Source organism: Macaca thibetana, chromosome 4, assembly GCF_024542745.1.
Source record: "Macaca thibetana thibetana isolate TM-01 chromosome 4, ASM2454274v1, whole genome shotgun sequence".
Taxonomy (NCBI): Eukaryota; Metazoa; Chordata; class Mammalia; order Primates; family Cercopithecidae; genus Macaca; species Macaca thibetana.
The window spans coordinates 144114993-144137619 of NC_065581.1; the positions used below are offsets into that span (position 1 = coordinate 144114993).

The 22627-nt window shown below is 38.2% G+C and overlaps 1 protein-coding gene across 4 annotated transcripts in view; it reads left to right on the top strand.

Annotated features, from left to right (window-relative positions):
- Positions 1-22627, top strand: part of TBC1D32 (TBC1 domain family member 32) — a 223988-nt gene that overhangs the window by 92450 nt on the left and 108911 nt on the right. For all 4 annotated transcript variants that reach the window (XM_050788740.1, XM_050788739.1, XM_050788738.1 and 1 more), the window contains one exon: positions 11867-11955. In XM_050788740.1, coding sequence (XP_050644697.1) covers positions 11867-11955 — 89 coding nt within the window. The remainder of the gene's footprint in view (positions 1-11866; positions 11956-22627) is intronic.

Below are 22627 nucleotides of genomic sequence, written 5' to 3' on the forward strand. Positions count from 1 at the left end.
CTGCAGGAGATAAAACTCTCAATCAGGGCAATTTTAGCAGATTTGAGGCTCAGTATCTTCTTCTGAAGCCAGGAGACAGAATCTCTGAGTTCATCATTTTCTTTCATCACTTTGTTCACTGAACTTAGGAGCAACCAACCAACTTCATTATGTTCCTTGGATTTCCACATACAGTCAAACCGTATTACATATAGAGTCACTGAATTCCTCGTCTGTCATGAGTGGTGAATTAGGAGTGTCAAATACATTTATTTTGCATAACTCTCTAAACAGTTCATGCCAGTGACTCTCAGTGTTCTCCGTACTTTTAGAAGGAGAGTCCTCTAGAAACCCCAAAACTAATGAAAGAATTCCAACGTTAATATTCTCTTCCTCTAGAACTACTCCTGGTACCAAAATCTGTATTAGTCAGGGTTCCCTAGAGAGCAGAACTAATAGGATAGATATAAATATACATATAAAGGGGAGTGTATTAAGTATTAATTTACACAATCAGAAGGTCCCACAATAGGCTGCCTGCAAGCTTGAAGAGCAAGGAGAGCCAGTCTGAGTCTCAAAGCTAAAGAACTTGGAGTCTGATGTCTGAGGGAAGGAAGCATCCATCACAGGAGAAAGATGTAGGCTTGGAAGCTATGCCAGTCTTGTCTTTTCATGTTTTTCTGCCTGCTTTATGTTCACTGGCAGCTGATTAGATGGTGCCCATCAGATTAAGGGTAGGTCTGCCTTCCCTAGCCCACTGACTCAAATGTTAATTTCCTTTGGCAACACCCTCACAGACATACCCAGGGTCAATACTTTGCATCCTTCAATTCAACAAGTTGACACTCAGTATTAACCATTACACCCAGTAATGGGATTGCTGGGTTGAATGGTAGTTCTATTTGTCGCTCTTAGGGGACAATTGCCACAATGCTTTCCACAATGGTTGAACTAATTTATACTCTCAGCAACAGTGTATAAGAGTTCTCTTTTCTCCACAATTTCACCATCATCTGTTACTCTTTTACTTTTTTGATAATAGCCATTCTGACTGGTGTGAGATGGCATCTATTTTGGTTTTGATTTGCATATCTCTAATGATCAGTAATATTGTGCTTTTTTCATGTGCTTCTTGGCTGCATATATGTCTTCTTTTGAAAAGTGCCTGTTCATGTCCTTTGACCACCTTTTAATGGGATTTTCTTTTTGCAAATTTCTTTAATTTTCTTATAGATGCTGGATATTAGATACTTGTCAGATGCATAGTTCATAAATACTTTCTCTCATACTGTAGGTTGTCTGTTTAGTGTGTTGATACTTATGCTGTGAGGAAGCACTTAAAGTTAATTAGATCCCATTTGTGAATTTTTGCTCTTGTCACAATTGGTTTTGGTGTCTTTGTCATGAAATTGATGGCAGTAGTGGCCCATCTGGAGCAGTGACTGCCATGATGCCAGCTTCATTGTGAAAGGTAAGACTGGGGCTGCATGCCCCATGGAGCTGGTGGTAGTCCCACCCTCCCAGGCACAGCTGCAGCCACTCAGCTGCCTGTGGATAGACAGTGGTGGGTCCCTGGTGAAGCCCCACCTTTGATTCAGGGTTGGCCTGAAGTATGAGGACCAGGCTGCCAGTTCTGCAGACCGGAGTGAGGACTTACGGTGCTTTTTCCGAGCCTGACTGTGGTTGCCCATGGACCAATCAGCATGCACTTTGTTCCCTCTGAAGCCCATAAAAGCCCCAGACTCAGCCAGACTTGGGCAGATGTCAGGATGCCCTGCCTGTGGAGAGGAGCTACACACTGTGCATCTCCTCTCAGCTGAGAGCTGAGCAGACATCAGGACGACCTGCCTGTGGAGAGGAGATACACATTGTGGGTCTCCTCTCAGCTGAGTGCTGAGTAGACATCAAGACGACCAGCCTGCAGAAAGTCTTTACTTCTGGTCTCCTGAGAGCTGCACTGTTGCTCAATAAAGCACCTCTTTGCTTTGCTCACCCTCTGGTTGTCTACATATTTCATTATTCCTGGATGTGGGACAAGAACTTGGGACCCACCAAATGGGAGGACTGAAAGAGCAATAACACAAACAGGGCTGAAACACGCCTCCCACTCATGCTCACCCTGTTGAGGGCAATAAGAAAGAGAGTAGAGAGAAAGAAAGAAGAACTTTAGCCCTTCACGTAGCCCAGACCTAGGAGATCCTTGATCCATGGCTGTGACACCCTCTTTGGGACTCTGTGGTTCCTGGCATCTCCAGGATTTTGGACACTGCTGTGTTTCCTGATGCCCATAGTAGAAGCTGCTTGCTTTATGCCTGGTCCAGCTGCAGCTTAACAGGGAGCTGGCACTCATGCCAGTGCCTGGACCTGCCCACCCTGCTGCAGCTGGCACACCTGGTTTTGAGCAGTGGCTGGACCCCATGCTCGTTCACTCACACATGTAACCCTCACCCCTTCATGTCTGGCTCATCCTGGGCAGGCATGGGATCTGCGTTGGTAGCATGAGCTGAGCACAGCTTGCCAGGCCGAGTGGCGAGTGGGTGGAATGAACCCAGTGGGCCTGAGCAAAATTCAGGCAAAGGTGCCACAGGCCACACAGGTTTCTAGCTGGTGAATCAACACTCCAAGCATCCAAAAGCAAAATGTTTACCTGTTTGTATGTCGGAATGGTATTGCCTATATTGTATTCCAGGGTTTTTATAGTTTCGGGTTTTACTTTTAAGTCTTTAATCCATCTTGAGCTAATTTTTGTATATGATATAAAGAAAGGGGTCCAGTTTCAACTTTCTGCTTATGGCTAGCCAGTTGTCTCAGCACATTTATCAAACAGGGAGTTCTTTTCTCATTGCTTGTTTTTGTCAGCTTTGTTGATGATCAGATAGTTGTAAGCATGCAGCCTTATTTCTGGGCTTTCTATTCTATTCCATTGATTGTCTATTTTTGTACCAATATTGTACTATTTTGATAACTATAGTCTGTCCAAGTCAGGTAACATGATACCGCCAGCTTTGTTCTTTTTGCTTAGGATTGCCTTGGCTATTCAGGCTCTTTTTTGGTTTCGTATGAATTTTCAAATATTTTTTTCTAGTTCTGTGAAGGATGTCATTGTTAGTTTGATAGGAATATCATTGAATCTATAAATTGCTTTGTGCAGTATGCCCATTATAATATTGATTCTATCCATAAACATCGAACGTTTTTCCATTTGTTTGTGTCATCTCTGAGTTCTTTAAGCCGTGTTTTGTTATTCTCATGGTAGAGTTCTTCTTCCTGGTTTTCTGTACTCCTAGGTATGGTATGGTATGGTACGGTACGGTACTGTACTGTACTGTACTGTACTGTATTGTATTGTATTGTATTGTATTGTATTGTATTGTATTGTATTGTATTGTATTATATTGTATTTATTTCATTTCATTTCATTTTTGTGGCAGTTGTGAATAGGATTGAATTCCTGATTTGTCTCTTGACTTGGCTATTGTTGGAGTATAGGAATGCTAGTGATTTTTGTGTGTTGATTTTGTATCCTGAATCTTTTCTGAAGTTGTTTATCAGCTGAAGGAGCTTTTGGACCAAGACTCTCGGGTTCTCTAGACATAGAATCATGCCGCCTGCAAATAGGGAAAGTTTGGCTTCCTGTCTTCCTATTTGGATGGCCTTTCTTTCTTTCTCTTACCTGATTGCTCTGGCCAAGACTTGCAATACTATGTTGAACAGGGATGGTGAGAGAGGACATCCTTGTCTTGTGCCAGTTTTCAAGGAGAATGTTTCCTGCTTTTGCGTAAATGGTATGATGTTGGCTGTGAGTTTGTCATAGAAGGTTTTTATTATTTTGAGCTATGTTCCTTCAATATCTGGTCTATTGAGAGTTTTTAACACGAAGGATGTTGAAGTTTATTGAAAGGCTTTTCTGCATCTATTGAGATAATCATTTGGTTTTTGTCTTTAGTCCTGTTTATGTGATGGATTATGTTATTGATTTGCATATGTTGAACCAACTTTGCATCCAAGGGGTAAAGCCTACTTGATGGTGGTGGATTAGTTTTTTGATGTGCTGCTGTATTTCGTTTGCAAGTATTTTGTTGAGGATTTTTGCATCAAGTTCGTCAAAGATATTGGCCTGGGCTGGGCACGGTGGCTCACGCCTGTAATCCCAGTACTTTGGAGGCCCCAGGCAGGTGGATTACCTGAGGTCAGGAGTTCGAGACCAGCCTGACCAACGTGGTGAAACCCCATCTCTTCTAAAAATATAAATCTAGCCAGGCGTGGTGGCACATACCTGTAATCCCAGCTACCCAGGAGGCTGAGGCAGGAGAATTGCTTGAACCCAAAAGGCAGAGATTGCAGTGAGCCGAGATTGTGCCACTACATTCCAGCCTGGGTAAAAAGACTGAAACTCCATCTCAAAAAAAAAAAAAAAATAATAAATAAATAAAAAAGATATTGACCTGAAGTTTTTTTTTTGTTGTTGTGTCTCTGCTGGGTTTTGTTATCAGAATGATGCTGGCCTCATAGAATGAGTTAGGTAGGAGTCCTTCTCTACAATTTTTTGAAATAACTTTATTAGGAATGATACCAGCTCTTATCTGTACATCTGGCAAAATTCAGCTGTGAGTCCACCTGGTCCTGGGCTTTTTTTGGTTGGTAGACTATTTATTGCTGATTCAATTTTGGAGTTTGTTACTGGCCTTTTCTGGGAATCACTTTGTTCCTGGTTCAGTCTTGGGGGAGCATATGTGTCCAGGAATTTATCCATTTCTTCTAGGTTTTCTAGGTTGTTTGCATAGAGGTGTTCATAGTAGTCTTTGATTGTTATTTGTATTTCTTTCACATCAGTAATTACATCCCTTTTGTTGTGTGTGTGTGGGAGGGGGCGGGTTTGTTCATTCATTTATTTATTTATTCAGCAGATACACAGGGAGTACCTGCCATTTGCTTGGCACTGTGGTCAAGGAACTGTGTGTGCAGTGTTGAGTGGAGCACATACTATCCCTGCTCTGTGACACTCACAGTTTGGCTCAGGTCCAGAGAGGAAGAATAGGGCTCCAGGGTGTGGTCAAGGTTCCACTGGGACAGTGGTGTTCCCCATACCGGTGAGGGGTTTAGTCTCTCCAGTGGATCTTCCACAGCATTTTACTTGTATGGGGCTGGGTAATCACTGGGTGGATAAAGAAAATGTGGTAATATGTACCATGTAATACTACTCAGCCATAATAAAGGAATGAAATAATGGCATTTGTAGCAACCTGGATGGAATCGGAGACTATTATTCTTAGTTAAGTAACGCTGGAATGGAAAACCAAACATTATATGTTCTCACCCAGATATGGGATCTTAGCTGTGAGGACACAAAGGCATAAGAATGATACAGTGGACTTTGGAGACTTGGGGGAAAAGGGTAGGAGAGGGGTGAGGGATCAAAGACTACACATTGTGTACAGTGTACACTGCTTGGGTGTTGGGTTCACTAGAATCTCAGAAATTGACACTAAATAATTTATTCATATATCCAAACACCATCTGTTCCCCCAAAGCCTATTGAAATAAAAAATGAATTAAAAAAAGATTATACAAACCAGTTTATCCATCACTAGTACTGTGAAATCAAAATATAACAGAATACTATAGTGATAATAAAAGTGTTCTTAGAATTAAATAACGATCATTTAAGAAAAATTCTTCTAACTCTATTAGTTAAGTTATCCCTGGTAACTGAAAGTGACGTTTATTTTTGTTGGAATAAACACAACTGTTTAGAAATAAAAAAAAAATGCGTATTTTCTTTCCCTCTAGATGTAAGTGAAATATAGTCTGCTATACTCACCCGCCCTTTGCATTTTTCTATTGCTTATCTTGGAGATGACTCTGTAGCAGTATAGAGAGCTCTTTCTTATCCTTTTCTTCCCCCCCACAGTTGCATAATAGTCAATTATGTGGATGTGCTAGAGTTTATCCAGTCTTATTGGTGGACACTTGGGTTCTTTCAAGTCTTTTAGTGTTATAAATGATGCCAAAATTAATAGCCTTGGCTTATATTGTACTTGCCAGTGTGTCTAGATATATATATATACACACACACACACATACATACATATATATATATTTGTCATATAACAAATTCTTACAAATCCAGTGGATTAAAACAACACCCCTTTATTAACTCACAGTTTTGTAGGTCAGAAGTCTAGTATGGTGTGCCTGAATTTTCTGTGGCTGTTAGCTAGGGACTTCTTTGTGGTTTCTGGAGGCTACTCTCGGGTGTTATGTGTCCTTTTGCATTTCATCAATGGAGAACTTCCATTATACCGTATTCCTCTCATTCTTTGAATCTCTCTGACCTTTTGTGACCAGTTAGAGAACATTCCACTTTTAAATCGCTTTTTGATTAGGTCAAGCCCACCCCCATAATCTCCTATTTTAAAGTCAACTGATTAAAGATTTTAGTTGCATCTGCAAAAATTCCTTCACAGCAGTGCTTGCATTTGTGTTTGAGGCCTGAGAATCTTGAGGGCCATTTTCGAATTCTGCCTACCACAGTGTCTTCAGGCTAGATTTGTAGAAGCATGATTACTGGGTTGAAAGGTAAATTCACATGTAATATATTCCAATGTACAGTTCTTATTGCTAGATTTCCATTTGCAGAGAATAATCCTTTGCTTTCCTCCCAGTAAGATATTATAGTGCCTGTTTCCTGGTAGGCTGATTAAGAAGATTATGTGGTCAAAAGTTTAGACATTTGTCTGACAAGTGAAAAATGTTAATTTATATATTTTTTTCATTCTGAACAGAACATCCTTTTCTATGCTTTAAATGTCAATGGCCATTGACATTTACTTATCCCTTAAATGTCTTTTCATTCATTTTTGCCTATTTTTCCATTTGTGTAGTTCTTTTTCTTGTAAATTTTAAGAGATTCTTTAGCTTTTAGGGATATTAGGTCTTAACTTTTCATGCCTTCATGTCAGGAATCTACCAAAATTCTAACACCTGTGAACAATTTCCAAGTTGTACTTTAGTAAATTAAAGGTGAATAATACAAAATACCCTTTTCCTTTAATATACACAATTTTTAAATTGCTTTCAGTTTCTATGCTTACGATCCAGCTCTATGATAATGGTGTGTAAACATGGTATTGTATTAGGTAGACACATGCAAAATAGGACTTTTTTGATTTACATAACTAACTTTCAGGAAAAGCAGAGACTGCTGGAAACAGGACTGCAAGTGCTGTCGGGTCTCCGTCTGTCTCTCTGTGTCTGTCCTCCTACATCCTCCACCTTTGCTTATTACTGCATTTCATGTTGGCTTTGTTGAATGGCAAGCACAGTGTAATAATGGTCAAGAGTTCGAATTCTGAAGCCAGACTGCCTGCATTAGTGTCCTGGTTCTGCCTCTTACTAGCTGTGTGACCCTGAACAAGTTAGACCTCAGTTTTTTCTTGATAAAAGAGTGCCTTATGCTAAATGAAATAAGCCAGACACAAGAAGGACAAATACTACATAATACCACTTGTATGATGATTCGAAAATAGTTAAACTCGTGGAAGTAAAGAGTGGAATGGTGTTGGCTAGAGGTGAGAATGGGAGAAAACAGGTAAGTATTAGTCAAATATACGAAGTTTTGGTTATACAAGATGATTAAATCCTAAAGATCTACTGTACAGCATAGCGCCTATAGTTAGCAATACTATATTATATACTTAATAACTTGCTAAGGGGGCAGATCTCATGCTAAATGTTTTTATCTCTCACACACACTAATCAATGAGGCAGGAAGAAACTTTGGGTGGTGATGGATGGGCTTATGGCATAGATTGTGGTTGTGGTTTCACAGGTGTATACATATCTCCAAACTCATCACATTTATACATTATTAGTATAGCTTATTTATGTCAATTAAACCTCAATGAAGTGAATTTTTTTTTTTTTTAAAGAAGAGCTGTAATATTTTCATCTCAGGGTTGTTGTGAAGACTAAATGCATTTAGATCACCACCTGGCATATAATAAGTGATATATAAATGTTTGCTATAATTATTTTCTTCTTCTCTAGATGGTATTCTCCATAGGAGAGGACTCCATAGTCCTCCATTCCCCATAGGAGGGGCTACCTGTTATTCTGTAGTAATATCTTTACCCTCTCCCCTTTTGTTAATTTCCTAGGGCTGTCATAGCACGTTACCACAAACTGGGTAGCTTTAAATCACAAAAATTTATTCTTTCCCAATTCTGAAGGCCAGAAGTTTGAAAACAAAGTGCCAGCAGGGCCATGCTTCCTCCCAAGGCTCCAGGGAAGAATCCTTTCATTTAGTTTCTGTTTTTTTCCACTGTTTCATGTCTTGTTGCTACATAAATCCAATTTCTGCCTCTATCTTTACATGTCTGTTTCCTCGTCTCTGTCTTAAGTCTCCCTCCGTTTTTCTCTCAGGACACTTGTCTTAGATTAAATGTCTACTTTGATAATCCAGGAGGATATGGTTTGGCTGTGTCCCCACCCAGATCTCATCTTGAATTATAATTTCCATAATCCCCATGTGTCATGGGAGGGGCTTGACAGGAGGTAACTGAATTATGGGGGTAATTTCCCCCATGCTGTTCTCATAATAGCGACTGAGTTCTCATGAGATCTGATGATTTTATAAGGAGCTGTACCCCACTTTGCTCCCCACTTCTCCTTCCTGCTGCCATGTGAAGAAGGATGTGTTTGCTTTCCCCTCCACCATGATTGTAAGTTTCCTGAGGCCTCCCCAGCCATGTTGAACTGTGAGTTAATTAAACCTCTTTTTTTAAAAAAAAAATAAATTAGTCTCAGGTATGTCTTTATTAACAGCGTGAGAATGGACTAACGCATACCTCAAGACTCTTAACCTCTGCAATGACTCTTTTTCTGAATAGGGTGACATTTACAGGTTCTGGGGATGAGGCCCTGGACATATCTTTTTTTTTTTTTTTTTTTTGGTGTGCGTGTGAGGGTCACCATTTAATTCTCTATAACCCCAAGTAGGAGAGCAGCCTTTTCCTCTACTTTTCCACGTTGAAAAATCCCAAGGAAGGAGTTTGATTAGCTTAGCTTTATTCATAGGTTAACCAATCATAAGCCACTTCTAGAAGTGGAAGTGTAGAACTATTGGGGTGTTACATGTGACCTATCCTCACCCTTCACTTGCCTATTTCTTCAAAAAAACGAGTCAGTCACATAGCCCAAACCTGCCTATTGGGGCAGTTGTAAACAGTAGGCACTCAAACATATCTTTATATAGAATTGATATTCCTTTTTGTTTTTCCAGTGTGGCCTCAGTCTGACCTAGTAGGTTATTGAAAATATTCTCAAGCTGGACAGTATCTTTTAAAAAGATATGGAATTTCTGTCTACTTTTTGTAAGTCCCAGGTCTTCTTGCACTAGTTCGTTGCTGGGAAGCTGCTTCTTGATTTAGGAAGCTGATTCCCTTATTGACACATGTTACGGTGCTTAGAAACTGAAGCTCTCCGTAAGGCTTCCCAGGGGTTTTGTTTTCTTCCCTAAGTGGTGATACATCAGTGTAATCTTCTTCTTTGAAAATGCATTCTCATTGATAGATTACTGTAATCTACTCTTCCATTAGCTTGTTGGTAATACAGTCTATAATTTTTATTCTAACAGTACCTAATACTTAGATTCAGAACTAGAATCTCAGTTACACGATGTCACTGGCTATCAAATAGTTTGAGCTCTGCATTATATTCAGATAGCTGCGCAAATTTCAGTCACCTATACGAATTCCCTACTAATAAATTAATATTTATTATAATACATTTAGAAACTTCTATGCGTAGAACTAATTGGCAACCTCTCTCACCTCAGGTACAAGATGGTTAATGATTCCTGATCAATTCTAGATTGTTTTATGAAGATTAACAGTGGTTAAAAATAGTGATAATAGGTCCTTTCTTTAAAATTATAATAATTATTAAGTAATAAAACATTTACCTATTTGTAGAATAGGTAGATAGTAAACAAGTTTCATCACTATGTCCATGGCGAAGATTATTTATTTAATAGTATTCAGATGCTTGAGCAAGTCATGGCAATCTCTGTGGCGCTGTCGTGTAGCTAATTCAGGAAAAAGTAGAGAGGTTAAAGGAGATGGAAAGAGTCGTGATGCAATTAATGAGAGTGACTGTGCAGCTGGAAATATGAATATGACTTGTTTAGCTTATGTTCTATTGTAATGTTTGAAGCAAGTAGTGCACAGCAAAGTAGTAGATGACAGTAACAGATCATTTAAAAATAATAGTCTTTTTATTCATCATTGCTAGGTAGTTTATTAATATTTACCAATTTAAACTCTCATACTAGTATTATTTACACACTTCTACAACATAACCTATAGAATGGTAAATACATTCTTATATGTTGGGTACAAATTTCTACTAAATAGCTTTACCCACAATCCAGTTGTTGTATTAGTATTGATCAGTATTTGACTAGATTAGTATTTTTCAAATGTGATTTTGAAATGTCTATTATTTCCTTTTTACAAATTCATTCCCTTGCCTCTTTTTTTAATTTGATGAAATAGTCTTTGTATCATAAGCCACAAATTCCTTAATAAATATTATGTGACTTTACTCCCTAGCAAAACCTTTCGTCTTTTGCCCTATTGGTAACAGAAATTCCTGAATTTAAACTCATTGGAGAGTAGCAAGTTTCTTGGTCAGGAAAATGAGCAATGAGAGAGATAGATATTTGTCCATGAATAAATTTCTTAGGCCTGAACCCAAAGATATACGTAAAAGCAGGGAATTATAGAAAGAAAGACTTCTTCTTCTTTTTTTTTCTTTTTTCTTTTCTGAGACAGAGTTTTGCTTTGTCACCCAAGCTAGAGTGCAGTGGCACGATCTTGGCTCACTGCAACCTCCACCTCCCGGGTTCAAATAGTTCTCCTGCCTCAGCCTCCCGAGTAGCTGGGATTACAGGCACCCATCACGACACCTGGCTAATTTTTTTTTTTTTTTTTTTTTTTTTTTTTTTTTTTTACTAGAGACAGTGTTTCACCATGTTGGCCAGGCTGGTCTTGAACTCCTGACCTCGTGGTCTGCAGCCTTGGCCTCCCAGAGTGCTGGGATTTCAGGCATGAACCACTGCACCCGGCCAAGAAAGCCTTTTAAAACATGTTCTAAATTGTGTGATTGGCTAAAATTGTGAGTGCTAGGACAACTGCTGGCACTTAGATCATCAGGTTCTGTGTGTATTTGCTTTAGTGGTTTTGAAGCCTTGGCAACACACTGGAACATCACAGGGAGCTTTTAAAAGAGTATTAATGCCAGAATCCCACCCCTAGACATAGTGATTTAATCGGCCCGGGGTTGAACCTGGGCACCTGTGTATCTTCTTTAAGTTCTCTATGTGATTCTAATGTTCAACCGGGGTTGGAAACTGCTGATTTACATGAGCCAGGTAATTTCTATTAAGAAAATCTCAAATAGTTACTAGATACAATATTTGGATCCATTATTCATTCTTCTAATTTGTGGATTTTATATTTGTTTTTCAAAGTAGTTTACATTTTTGGCAATTTTATCAATATTTAACTGGTGGTATAAGGTGCTCACTAGTGCCAGAGTAGGGTCAAAATCAGTGTTTTCCACTTTGGCTGAACACTAGATTCACTTCGGAAACTTTTACAGTCCTAATGTAAATCTAGGCCACACTCAGACCAGTTAATTCAGAAACTTTGAGGGTTAGGACCCAGACATTAAGTTATTATTATTATTATTATTTACAGCTCCTCAGGTGATTTCTTTATAAAGCCAAATTTGAGAACCACAAATCTAAATAAGTTGTTGTTGACTTAATTTTCTTTAAATGATTTCAGTTAAGTACAGCCTCACTTTGTCTCTTTTTTTTCAGGATATTATTGATAGACTTATAATTTTGAATTCTGAAGCTAAGATTCGTTCTTTATTCAACTATGAACAATCACATATCTTTGGTCTAAGGTAAAGTGCTACATTTTACTTTTGATATTATATTTTATGTTCCACAAAAAATAAGCATTTGTCCTATCTACTTTTAAAAAGTGTTTAAAATTAGCTAATATTTAAAAGCATGCTTAAAGGTAATTTGTCTTCCTGTAACGTTATAGACACAGTAAATTATGGCAATTAGATATTTGTACCATGGCCTTTGTCTGAATTTGGATTCTGTATTATTATAGTGTCTCCCATTCCTTAATTTAATAGAGGCATTTTGGGGACTATATTTCATTTAGTTTACTCAGGAGTCAACTTGACCTTCCCTGGGTTGGTATTTGGCTAGATTCTTGTCACAATACACCCTTAAAAGAGGCTTAGAAATGGATGATTTATCCTGAGGCCCAAGTTTTGCTCTTTGGTGTTAATCATTACTTTTCAACTTTGCCTGAAGTTTAAATCTTTCTAGTTGAGTTCATGTTCCTTGATATTTTATTTCCCATATTCAAATGGGAAATAAGGCATAGTTGGTAGGGCTATAGGGACTCGTGAAATTCGCAGTCTTTTGCTCATATGTAAACTTATAATTTGCTTCCCTACCTGTAAATTACTACCTTTAAAAGCAGCTGAATTAAGGAAATTTTCCATTTCCATAGTTTCATTATTTTTCTTTCTTTTCTATTAGCAAAGTAACTTCACCACCTAAGAAAGGAAGCAATTATTTTTCTAAAGTTAGAATTCTCTGATGATAGTGTATTTTTAACTTTTTAAAAACTGTATATTAATAGATGAGCTTCGTGTTTGGACTTTATAGTTCATTGGAGGTATAACAAAGATGCTGCTATTATAGTTCTTTGGGTGGTGTGCCCTTTATCTCAAAATGTGTTTTCACATTAAATTTTAATTTTTAGTCTATAGTCTCAGATACATCAGATAGCAAGTTTTGATGAGGTAAACTAGGAAAAACTACATTCAGTAGAATTTCCTTTTGCATAGCAAGTATGTTTCTGAGTTTTGCAGTTATAGAACATTGATTTTGGCCTCTTGTTGTTGATATACTGAGTAAATTTCTTTTTTTTTTTCTGTATATTTTCTCACTTGTGTGGAATAATATTTTCTGTAGTGTTCTTTGGAAGAAGATTTTAACAATGGGACTTTATTAAGTTATGTGAAAAGCAATCCAAGAAGTGAAACGCTCCTGGGAATAATGTACATTAATTTTCATAGTATGTGCTTTCTCATAATATCCAAATGTTATCATTCTATCCTACTCTAAAGAATTTACTATCCCATTGTTGATAGATATAATAGAATAGTGCAATATGGTGGTTAGCAACATGGACTTGTGGTCAAACTGCCTGCTCTTTCTTTACTGGTTGTGTGAAATGGGGTCTCAGTTACTCATCTGTAAAGTGGAGGATAATTACATTATTTTCCATATAGAGTTATTGTCATAATTGATATGAAAAATTAAAAAGGCTTAAAATAGTACCTGGCACACAGAAAACACTGTAAAAACAGTAGTAGTAATAGTTCTAATAGCAATTCTTCGTGTCTTTCTTTATATCTGCTTGACCTATGCTCTTTTTGTGTTTTACTATGAAATACTTTTTGTCTTCATTTTTTCGGTATCTCAGTAGTCATAAACATGCTACCTAGTAATTTCCTTGTTTTATATCAGCATTCAAAAAGAGAAAATGACAAAGTTTCTTTCTGAGGAAAAGTTTGTATTTTAACTTTATTTGTTTTTTAACAAGTTTTTCTTTCATAAATTTAGGTTTTGAGATTGCTATTCATAATAATGTTTAATTCAGGTGTATTTGTAAGTCATATATTTTAAACTAATAATTTACTTTCATTTTTCTACTAATTTCTGTCTGTTATTGGTCATTGATATCTAATGGTGATAAATCTAGATCATAGGTTTGCATTATTCATAAATCTTGTGTTTCTGTGTGTTTGGGATTTTTACCCCTATGTTTCTTTCCTATTCCCACAGTATTTTTGTTTGTTTCTAGTTAAGCCTTCCTTGTACCTTTCTCTTCAGTGGATTATCCATTAATGTGTCTGAATCTATGTTTATCACTGCTTGTTCCATTTACTTTATATTTTCTTCTGCCTCAAAACTGTAGCAGTAGCATTAAGTATAATGCTTGATACAACTTATTTATCACAACACTCAGATGAAGCTAATATGAGGCTTAGTGAAACGTGGCATGAACAGCATCACATTCTGTTTAAATGTCTGAATTTTAATTTGCCAAGATCTTACAAATCTTACATTGTAAATGACTAATATTCAAGAAGGGTGCTCCTTTGATTAACCTCCCTTCTTCACCCCTACCCCTTTTCTCCCTCTTCCAACCTATCCTTTTATTCTACATCATTCCTATTAGTGTGAAGACATGCCTTCATATGTCCCGTCTTACAATGAAATACAACAAACCACACAGAGAAATACCCTTGACCTTGTGTCTCCTTGCAGCCACTGATCTATATAGCAAAATATGTCTATACGAACTGTCCTCAGTTGCTAACCTGTATTTACCCAACTCACTTTGATTTGACATTGACTTTATAATTTTGTCAGAACTATTCATCCTGCTCATTGCTATATCACTTGTAACTTCCACGCTGATGATTCTAGTGCATTCTTCTCTTTTCTTATCTTACTACAACTGTCAGTAGCATTTGATATAGTGGACCATATTTTTTTTTGTTTGTGAAAAATTCTCTCCATTTCTGTGCTATCACACACTCTTATTGCTGCAGTTTTTTTTTTTTTTTTTTTTTTTTTTTTTTTTTTTTCCCATTCTCTAGGCAAACTGTGAATGTTGGAATGCTCAGGATTTAGTCTTTGGCCCAGGTCCAAGGATCCTAGCTTTCTGTATACTTTAGAAATTAGTATACAGTATACTGTATACTTCCTGTATACTCCTAATTTATTCCACTTAAACATTTGCCTTCAAATATCGTTTATATGCCAGCAGATGCCCCCATTTATATCACTAGCCCAAACCTCTCTTTTCAGCTACCAGACCTATATATACACCTGCCTTCTGACATCTCAATTTATATATTTCTCGTTTAAACATGTTTATAATTGAACTCTTGGGTCTTTGGGAGACCTTTTTGTAGGAGACCTCCTCCTACAAAAACAAACAAAATAAATCTTTCATTTCTATCCCGTTAAGTGACCCAACCATCTCTTTAATTGCTTAATCTTGAAAGTCATCATAACTTTTTTCTGTTTTTTAAAACAATATATCTTTATTATAAGTAAATTAACCAATGCAGAAAATTAAATATAATGAAATGAAATTCCTTATAATTCTAAAACTGTCATTATTAACACTGGTAAATCATTCTAGACCGCTTTCTATACATATACAGACAGAAAGATATACAGATATATAAAAATAAATTCTTTTATAAAAATAGAATTATAGTACAGTTGCCACTTTAATTTTGAACTGAATTTTATAGAAAAAAAAAAAAAAGAAGAAGCCCCAGCGTGAGACTGAAGGAATTGCTGAATTTTAGATAACTGTTTTTTCGCTCCGGGGGTCTTTATTTTCTAAGCGATTCCTCTAAGGTAAAGAGAAAAGATGATATAAAACATTTCAAGAGGTTTGAGCGTGATTTTTCACTTTTGGACAGTATTGATCAACTCTACTGTGATAGATGAAGACATTCATGCTCTTGTCAACTGCCCACGTCCCCTGTCCTCACCTGTGTTAAAAAGTAGTTCCTTTGCCCATTTTCTAACCTACCATGATTCGTCAGAGACCCTATCTTCCTCCCTCCCCAAGAGGGTGATTAAACAATAAACTAATCTGCATTTTTCAGTGTAGTGACCTAATATATGAAGTGCCTTTTATGATGACTATACAGTAAGATTTACAATTTTAAAATTTACTCTTGTATATTTACTCAACCAGTATTTATTGAACACGCATTCTGAGCTATGGACTGTGCCAGTATGGCGGATGCAATGATGAGTGAATCAGATGTGGTGCTCATTCTCTTTAACCTTGTTATCTAGTGAGGAGTAAGATATTAAGTTAGTCGAAGAATCTGAGGTAATTAAGGCAGAAAAGAAACACGTTCTTATAAAGCTCTCACCCATCTTTTATCATTTAAGTTACTGGAAATTCTGGATACCATTGTGTGACTTACCTTAATATATTTCTACCTTCTGTGTACAATAGTTCCTACCCTTCCTTAGCCTGAACTAATGCTCCGAGGAGGTTAGACTCCTTATCTCCCTCAAGGACAAAACAGCATTTATTCCTGCCTCTATGCTTGTTTTTTATGTCTTGACTACTGTCTTTGCTTTTGTCTACTTATACAAATTCAACCCATCCTTCAACACAAAGCTTGCTCCATGAGTTACTTATAGCCCATTCTGATCTTGTCTTCTCTTTGCATGTCTCTTGCCTTTTTGGTCCTTCCCACAGATTTAATATTTTATTTATTTCTTCTTTCTGAATACAACTTCAGTTTCCTAAGGGAATATTATTTTCTTCTACTTTCATGTCTACCACATTGACATATCGTTTTGAGTTCTTTGATTAGCATTTATTTGTTAAATCTGCTGATGGGTTAAAACAGTTGCCTGGAAACTTTCGATACTGCCCAAGGCTTAGAAGCTTCAACTTTTCTTAACCATTTTTAGTAGGTTTAGAGGAATGTTATATTCCTTCTTGGACATTTTATTTCAATACAAAAGCTGTAAATTTCATGGGGAAACATTATATCATCATTTAATATTAATAGTTTCCTTTATATCAAACTGACCACATTAAGTTTTATTATAAGCTGTAGAATTGCAGCTTTTTTTTTTTTTTTTTTTTTTTTTTTTTTTTAACTTTGGTCTTCAGTGCTAAAGATGTACTTAGTTTACACAACTTAAATCTTATATAGTAACTCTTAGTTAAATATATATTAAAATTTAGCATGGTTTAAAAATGTTAATATAGTTCTCCTAAAACCTATTTCTTCTTTGCTCATTTGAAACTATAATGTGGCCCATTTATTGTTAATTTTCTTAAAAACAAAACTCAGGAGTCAATACTTACAGAATAGCCTTTAAAATTAATCATTTGCTGTTTGTTATTATTTTATATTTACCCACCAACAGTAAATTTTATATATAGTACAATGAACAGTTTTATACATCCTTAGCTTCTTTGTGAAAAAAGTCTGACCTCTGAGATGACTTTAATATGAAAAGTTAAAAATTCATATTTGTTTTAAAAAAATTCATATTTGTTTTAGTGTAATTAAAAGCAGTTTGGTTATTTTAACAAGTAGCAAGCATAGCCAAATGTTAGTATTTCATCACAGCAAATCGCCAAATTATTTATTTCTAGTGACCCAGTTGCTAACTAGAGTTAAATGTGATTAACCTTAGTAATAAGAAATAATCTCACAATTACCTCATGTAATCTTTTTTTAATATCAGAAATGAGAATATAACATGATGACAAAACCATCCACATTTTGGATTTTATATGCACATGTATACATACATACATGTATGTGCATATCTAGAATTTATTTTTTTAAGTTAATAAAAATAAAACGATCAATTACTGATTGAAAACATCAGTAACTAAATCAAAATTCTAATTTAATCAAACAAGAATTGTTTACATAGAAAAATTCAAGAATGCTGAAAACAAAAGGAGAAAGCAACACTCATTCTCCTACCTGTTCATGGTAACCACTGGTAACCCTATTATGCTCATATTTTGACTTTTAGCTACAGATTTTTTTTTTTTGGAAAAATAGGAGTGTTATTGTTTGAGACTTCCTTTTTTTACTTAAGTATTTAAAATTATCCATTCACACCTATAAATATTAATCTGTGTCATAATTTTAAAGGATTAAATAATGTTCCAGTACATGATTGAATCCCAATTTTCTGTTTTTACACATGTAGGTTTTTGTTTTTGTTATAAATGTCTATGGATAAATATCTTGATGTTTATAGTTGTTGCTCTGCAACAAATCCGTAGAAGCACACTTGCTAAGTCAAAGGATGGGCACATTTTCCAACCTTATGTATTTTTATCTATACCCTTATTATGATTTAATTTTCTTGACCTCTCTGTAGCATTTTATATTCTGCCTACTTAACGAAATGTATTCCTTTCATTTTTGTTCATTCACTCAAAAAATATTTTTTGAGTCTTTGCTAAGTGCCATACTTTCTTAGATACAGTCTTTTTGGCACCCTCATTGACTTTGTTCTTCTTTATTTTTGGATTCCTTTGTGTCATTCATTTTTGCTAATTCTTTATTCTCCTCCTTTATTTAACTTTCAATTAGAATTGTCTTCTAGAGTTATGTCTTTAGTTCACCCTCCATTTTATCTACAGTGGCTTCAATGATCACTTCTTTTTTTTCGTTTTTTGGAGACAGAGTCTGGCTCTGTCACCCAGGCTGGAGTGCAGTGGCGCGATCTCGGCTCACTGCAAGCTCCACTTCCCAGGTTCACACCATTCTCCTGCCTCAGCCTCCTGAGTAGCTGGGGGGCTACAGGTGCGGGCCGCCACGCCCGGCTAATTTTTTGTAGTTTTAGTAGAGATGGGGTTTCACCCTGTTAACCAGGATGGTCTCGATCTCCTGAGCTCGTTATCTGCTCACCCCGGCCTCCCAAAGTACTGGGATTACAGGCATGAGCCAATGTACCAGGCCGACCACTTCTTTACTGACTACCCCTATATCTGTGTGTCCAGTCCTAAGCCTGTCCTGAGCATATTTGCAAGTTTTATGTGGCATTTGGATCTGTGTATCATGCAAGCTCCACAAACTCAATATGCCCTGTATTAGTCAGAGTTCCCTAGAGGGACAGAACTTATAGGATACACATATGTATGTGTGTGTGTGTGTGTGTGTGTGTGTGTGTGTGTGTGTATCATTACAATTGGAAACACCTCAATCCCCAACCATGTATATGGATCTCCTGTATTCCAAACATACTCTTCCTTACCTCCATTATGGAGTAGTAGATTGATTTCATCTTGATAGTCTGGGTCAGTCACCCCAGCCAACACTGTAACTCCCTTCTTAGTCTGTTGACTTAAAGATAGGAGGAACCCAAAGTGTCCAGGTGGCAATCTTAACTTCCAGTTTAATGGAATTGTTGTTTTATCTCCTCATGGCAGTGTTCCTCCCTCTGGAACAAAGACCTCTAGGTCAAGAGAATGTAATGTTGTGGGAAAAGGAGGCAAACATTTTACTAGTAGGTCACTAGCAGTGATGGTGAGTGGTGCTACCTCCACTTCCACTCCTTAATTCCTGGAATCATGAATCCTGGCTATGGCAGAAACAGTATCATATATTGGACGCTGATGCAGACCATACATGGCCTTCTGTAGAATTTCTCCAGCCTTCAAATTATTGTTACCTAGTTGCCATTGTAATTGTGACTTCAAAAGGTCATTCCATTCTTCTATCAATCCAGCTGCTTCAAGATGATGGAGGACATTGTAAGACCAGTGAATTTCATGAGCATAAACCACAGTCCTGCTTCTTTAGCCGTAAAGTGAGTGCCTTGGTCAGAGGCAATGCTGTGTGGAATACCATGATAGTGGACAAGGCATTTCATGAGTCCACGGATAGTAGTCATGGCAGAAGCATTGTGTGCAGGATAGGCAAACCCATATCCGGAGTAAGTGTCTATTCCAGTGAGGACAAACCTCTGCCCTTTCCATAATGGAAGAGGTCCAGTGTAATCAGCCTGCCACCAGGTAGCTGGCTGATCACTCCAAGGAATGGTACCATATCAAGGGCTCAATGTTGGTCTCTGCTGCTGGCAAACTGGGCACTCAGCAGTGGCCATAGCCAGGTCAGCCTTGGTGAGTGGAAGTCCATGTTCGTGATCCCATGAGTAACCTCCATCCCTGCTACCATGGCATCCCTTCCACCATGGCCAGTTTGTTCATGGGCCCGTTGGGTGATGACAAGGGTGGCTGGGGAAAGAGGCTGAATGGTGTCCACAGAACGGGTCATCCTATCCACTTGATTATTAAAATCCTTCTCTGCTGAGGTCACCCGTTGGTGAGCACTCACATGGGATACAAATATCTTCACGGTTTTTGACCACTCAGAGAGGTCCATCTACATACCTCTTCCCCAAATTTCTTTCTCACCAGTTTTCCAATCATACTTCTTCCAAGTCCCTGACCATCCAGCCAAACCATTGGCTACAGCCCATGAGTCAGTATATAATCACACATCTAGCCATTTCTCCTTCCATGCACATTGCACAAGCTGGTGCACTGCTCGAAGTTCTGCCCACTGGGAAGATTTCCCTTCACCGCTGTCCTTCAGGGATTGCTAGAAAGGGGCTGTGGTGCTGCAGCTGTCCACTTTCAGGCGGTGCCTGCATATGGCGCAGAACCATCTGTGAACCAGGCCCTAGTCTTCTCTTCCTCTGTCAGCTGATCATAGGGAACTCACCATGAGGCCATCGGTGAAAGCCGGGGGAGAGAAGGCAGGGTGGCAGGAGTGGAGACTAAGGGCACTTGAGTCACTTCCTCATGTAACTTTCTTGTGCCTTCATGACCTGCTGAAGCCTGATCACGTATATACAACTTCCACTTGATGAAGAAATGCTGCTGTGCGTGACCCGCTTTATGGCTAGGTAGGTCAAAAAGCACCCAGTTCATGATAGGCAGTTCAGGTCGCCTGGTGACTTGACCCATAGTCAAACATTCAGTTTCCACCAAAGCCCAGTAATATCCCAAGAGGTGTCTCTCAAAAGTAGAGTAGTTATCTACAGAAGATGGTAGGGCTTTTCCAAAATCCTAGAGGCCTCTGCTGTGATTCACTTATGGGGACCAGCCAAAGGCTCCAAACAGCATCCCTGTCTGTAACAGATACCTCAAGCCTCATTGGATCTGCTGGGTCATATGGCCCAAGTGGCAGAGCAGCTTGCACAGCAGCTTGAATCTGTTGCAGAGCCTTCTCCTGTTCTGGACCCCACTCAAAACTGGCAGACTTTCAGGTCACTTAATAAATGGGCCGCTACTCTAACTGGAGGACCACAATGATGTTTTTATCCCTGGAATCAACGTCGCTCAGAGCCAGTGTCCAGTAGTCCCCAAAATGTCTGATCATTTTCCTTTCCCCAATGCACAGTTAACCTGGTACAAAGCCAGAGGTCTCCTTAGGGAAGCATGGGCGGAATATTCACAGTATAGATTGTCGGTACTGAAGTGGGGTGCTTCCTCAGGGGGACCCAGTCTCTCCTTCACTCACGGGGTTCTGGGTCTGTAAACTGGCTCCAGTCTGGAAATGGATTGAGGCGCCATGATTCTCTGTTTTTGTAATTTAAATTAGTCTTTTGTCCATTTGACCTAAAAGTTTTCTGCTAATATAAATTAAGCAGGAACGCATTAGGCTTCCTGTCAATTTCACTTCTAGAAACAGTGTGATTAATTAGTTAATGTCAGAGCTCTGCATGAGTCAGACTATTCTGTTTGCTGCTTTGTCTCTGTTTTCCATTACGGTAGCTAGGCCCACCTTGCCTTTGATGGTTGAGTGCCACCACTTGGCCCTTGCCACATCGGGATCCAATTATTGTTATTGTATTTAAATTTTGTAGTTGAATGACTTCAGTTCCCACTGTTAGATCTGACATACAGAGAAGAGCAATTACAGAGCTCTTCAGAGATGCAGGTGCAGCCCTCACAAATCTGTTTCAGAAGGCATTGGTCAAGGGTATATCTTCTGTACCCTCCCAGCTGGGATGAGTAGGTCTAGTTACTAATCCACTCCACCATCTCAGTCTCCCTAAGACTTTGAATCCCTTCCTCTACATTAAACCAAGGGAGTTCAGACATATTCAGCCTTCTCACAGTGGGCCATCATTTAATCCATATTTCAGCTAATCAAGCAAATAGACTATTAGACTTTTTTTTAACTCCCAGAGCTGCAACATTAAAAGCAGAGTCCCTACTTAGTGGACCTAAATCAATAAATTCAGCCTGATCCAACTCTATGTTCCTCCCACCATTTTCCCATACCCTTAATATCCATTCCCACGCCTGTTCTCCAGAATTCTGTGTATATAGATTAGAGAACTCAAGCAGTTCTATTCTAGTGTAGCGTACCGCCTCTTGGGTCACAATCTCAACCTCACCTCTAGAGGCCTGCCAGGACTTTAGTTATATGTCTAGAAGTAAACAGGGGTGTTAGAGGTGGCTCCTGAGGAGAATCAACATTTTCTGGGCAACTGTTTCAGGGGAGGCCATCCCTGTTGCCTCAGGCAGCACAGGGTTTATCTCCTCAGACAAAGGTGGAAAGGCTAATGGCAGCATGGGTCGGGGAGGGGATGTTGCCACTACTGGGGATGGGGAAGCTGTTTCTTCTGGCAAAAGTTTCATCTGAGTTTTCAAACTCAGTGTCCTCAGCTTCATCATGGTCCCCCCATAATTCTCTACAGGAAATGAGCCATTCACTATGGGTAATCTTAGCAGATTTGAGCCTCAGCTTCTGAAACCAGGAGACAGAATCCCTGAGTTCATCATTTTCTTTCATCAGTTTGTCCACTGAACTTAGGAGCAACCAACCAGCTTCGTTATGTTCCTTGGTTCTCCACATATGATCAAAGGTATTGTGTAGAGTCACTAAAGTCTTTGTCTCTCATGAGCGGTGAATCAGGAGTGTCAAATGTATTTATTTT